The sequence below is a fragment of the Macaca nemestrina genome, chromosome X (genome assembly GCF_043159975.1).
Source record: "Macaca nemestrina isolate mMacNem1 chromosome X, mMacNem.hap1, whole genome shotgun sequence".
In the NCBI taxonomy this organism is placed as follows: Eukaryota; Metazoa; Chordata; class Mammalia; order Primates; family Cercopithecidae; genus Macaca; species Macaca nemestrina.
Window position 1 is genome coordinate 35,795,343 of NC_092145.1, and position 2,695 is coordinate 35,798,037.

Genomic DNA, 2,695 nt, shown 5'->3' on the forward strand with positions numbered 1-2,695 from the left:
TTTCCCAATATTGATCTTATATACTGGAACCATGCTGAACTCATTTATTGGTCCTAGCAGGTTGTTTTTTACCAGATTCCTTAGGGTTTTCTTTCTTTTTTTTTTTTTTTTTTTTTTTTTTTTTAGGACAACTTTTTATTGCTACCAGAGGCTTTTATCATCAGTACACGGTTCTGACTGCAATACCTTTTTCAGACTGCAAAGGGAGCTCAGGATCCAGAAGTCATTAAGAGAACTATATGTAGGCTGGGGAGGCAGCAGGGGAGTAAGTTCTATTAGAAAATCCTAATAGCTTAACAAAACTAGGGTACTAAATTCAGTTATACCATGTTACAGACTCAAATCACAGAGCTGCCCCAACATCTAGACAGTCTCTCCTACTGATTATAAATGAGTGAAAACTATCAGTTAGAAAAATCTAATTTCAGTTGTTACATACATGTTTCTTTGGTGAGCACCTGGATATATTAACTTTATCACAAATTCTTTTATACAAATGTCAAAAATGCTTTCAACAAATCTAAGTGTCCTAATTACATACCACTTTTAAGCATCACTGTAAGGTAAACAAAAATGAAAACCATAATTTTAAATTAAAATTTGAAATGAGACACAAAATCAACCTGGTAATATGAGAACTTTTTCTGTTGCTGTCTCTGATTAATATGGGACAATTCCAAAGTACTTTCATACTAATTGGAACTTGCATCATGGCTGTCATACTGAAATAATTTGTTCGACTGCTAAAAAATAATTTTGGGGTTTCCTATTCAGTGAGAATCAATACAGATCAGCATGCATAAAGTTCAGTAACTTAAATGGAGAAGCAAGCAAAAGCAACAGGAAAATTAAATCAGGATGCTGAGGGGGAACAGGTTTGCTGGCTATGAATTTTAACTGAATTTTTGATGGGGCAAGCTACGTTACATTATGGCAGAAAAAAAGTGCAACTGGCATACTACAAAGAGATTTTTTAAGTTTAAAAAAAGTTTGGATCTTTTGGATTTTTTTTTTTTTTTTGGTCCTTATGTGTTTAAATAACACTGAATTATAATTAGCCACACAAATAATGAGAGTAGTTTTTTGTGTTTTTTTTTTTTCCTGGCTCACTCCAAATCAGCCTGTTAAGGTATATATCCTTCTACAGCCTTTCCTGATTTTGCGTGTTCTCATTCCCAGAGTAGTCTACCTTAGTTTACACTCAAAGGTAACACTTGTTGAAACTACATGACAGAAACAGGCTGCAAAGGTGGACAAGGGGAAGCATGTCCCTCTTGTCTTGATAAGTCAGTGCCACACACAGAACCCACATTTTCTGAGACATTATCTTCATTATAGAGCCGTTTGATTCCATCATAGAAGTCATCCCCTTCCATTTCCTCTACTTTGCGTTTAGCAGAGGTCTGCTTGCACCCACTGGCAGCTGGGAGATGATGGTAAAAGGCTGCTGTACCTCTGACTGGCACTTCTGGCTTGCTGTTGTCCTTGGAGAAGTCTGGGCCTGGGACAGAGGAGGGATGTAATCTGAACACTCCTTTGTCACAGGTCACCAGGGTGTGCTTGAGGGGACGGTAGACATAAACGGAATTTAGAGGCAGGGAAGACTACAGAGTAGAAAGGTGATGTGCCACAAGCTCCTGACAGTGGATCAACTGGGAGCTATCCATCTGTGCTTTCCGAAGCAGTTCAGTTGTAAGAGAAAGCCAATCAGGAATAAGTTTCTCCATTTCCAGACTAACCATGGCCAGAGCAAGCATGGATCCTCTGAATTGCAGAAGTTGGTTGCAGGCCATACAGTGAAGTAGTTGCTTGGTAAGGACTGCCAAATGTTGAGATGGGCTCAATTTGGGCAAACTGAAAAGTAACTGAGGCCTAGTTGACACCGCAATAGCATGGAAAATATGAAGACAATCCAATGGTGTGGCTGTGTGAAGATCCCAATTCAACTTATCCAGAATAATTCTCTCCATTCTCAAAATTTCAGATGAGGAACATCCACAGAAACTGTCTCTTGCCAATACCTTTAGTACTGGAATTCTCTCATCTTCCTCAACAGTCTTGGCAGCTAGGAAAAAACAGCTGATTGCAATACAACTCAAGTATATCGGATGAGCCTTTACGGTAGCTAAAAACCTGTCCAAAAGACTGCCAGCCAGAGCAAATGTTTCTGGGTAAAGGTTGAATTGGTACTTGAGTTTGGCCAGCCATTGAATTACTTCATCTCTCTGGGATGGAGAAATACTCTGATTTGAGGGCATTTTCCGCACATTCACTTTCCACATCTGCGCTTCCCTAGTGATTGCCTTTTCCAACAGGAAAGACAATCTCTGGTTTTCCAAAGGCCCTGGAAACTTCATGATATCCTTTGGATCTGCCTGCTAGCCAGCTTGATGTAGCTACTTCTCCTCCTCTTCCTCCTCCTCCTCCTCCCCGGCTGAGCTGTAGGCCTCACAGTGGTGACGCGAGGTCATCCGGGGGCCCGTTACCACCTCATTCTCATCCGCGCGCGGCGGCGGTGCGCGCAGGACTACGGGGCCCATTGAGGAGGGAGAAGAGGGGGAAGTGGCTCGGGGGGCGCGGTCGGTCAGCGAATTAGTTCCATGATGACCCCCGGCCTGAGGCCGCCGCCGCTCGAGCCCGGGTGGGGAGGGGGCTCCCTCTCGCCATAGGGCGGCAGGGGCCGGGGAGAGGCGGG

The 2,695-nt window shown here is 42.8% G+C and overlaps 1 protein-coding gene across 1 annotated transcript; it reads right to left on the bottom strand.

The window, feature by feature from the left end:
• Window positions 1-260: 260 nt before the first annotated feature.
• On the bottom strand, window positions 261-2,421 carry LOC105468554 (cyclin-I-like). Its single transcript, XM_071088386.1, has 2 exons — window positions 1,884-2,421; window positions 261-1,819 (listed from the first exon to the last, which is right to left on the bottom strand). Exons 1-2 carry the CDS (start codon window positions 2,355-2,357, stop codon window positions 1,649-1,651), a joined length of 645 nt encoding a protein of 214 aa, XP_070944487.1. The 5' UTR covers window positions 2,358-2,421; the 3' UTR covers window positions 261-1,648.
• Between the last annotated feature and the right edge of the window lie 274 nt (window positions 2,422-2,695).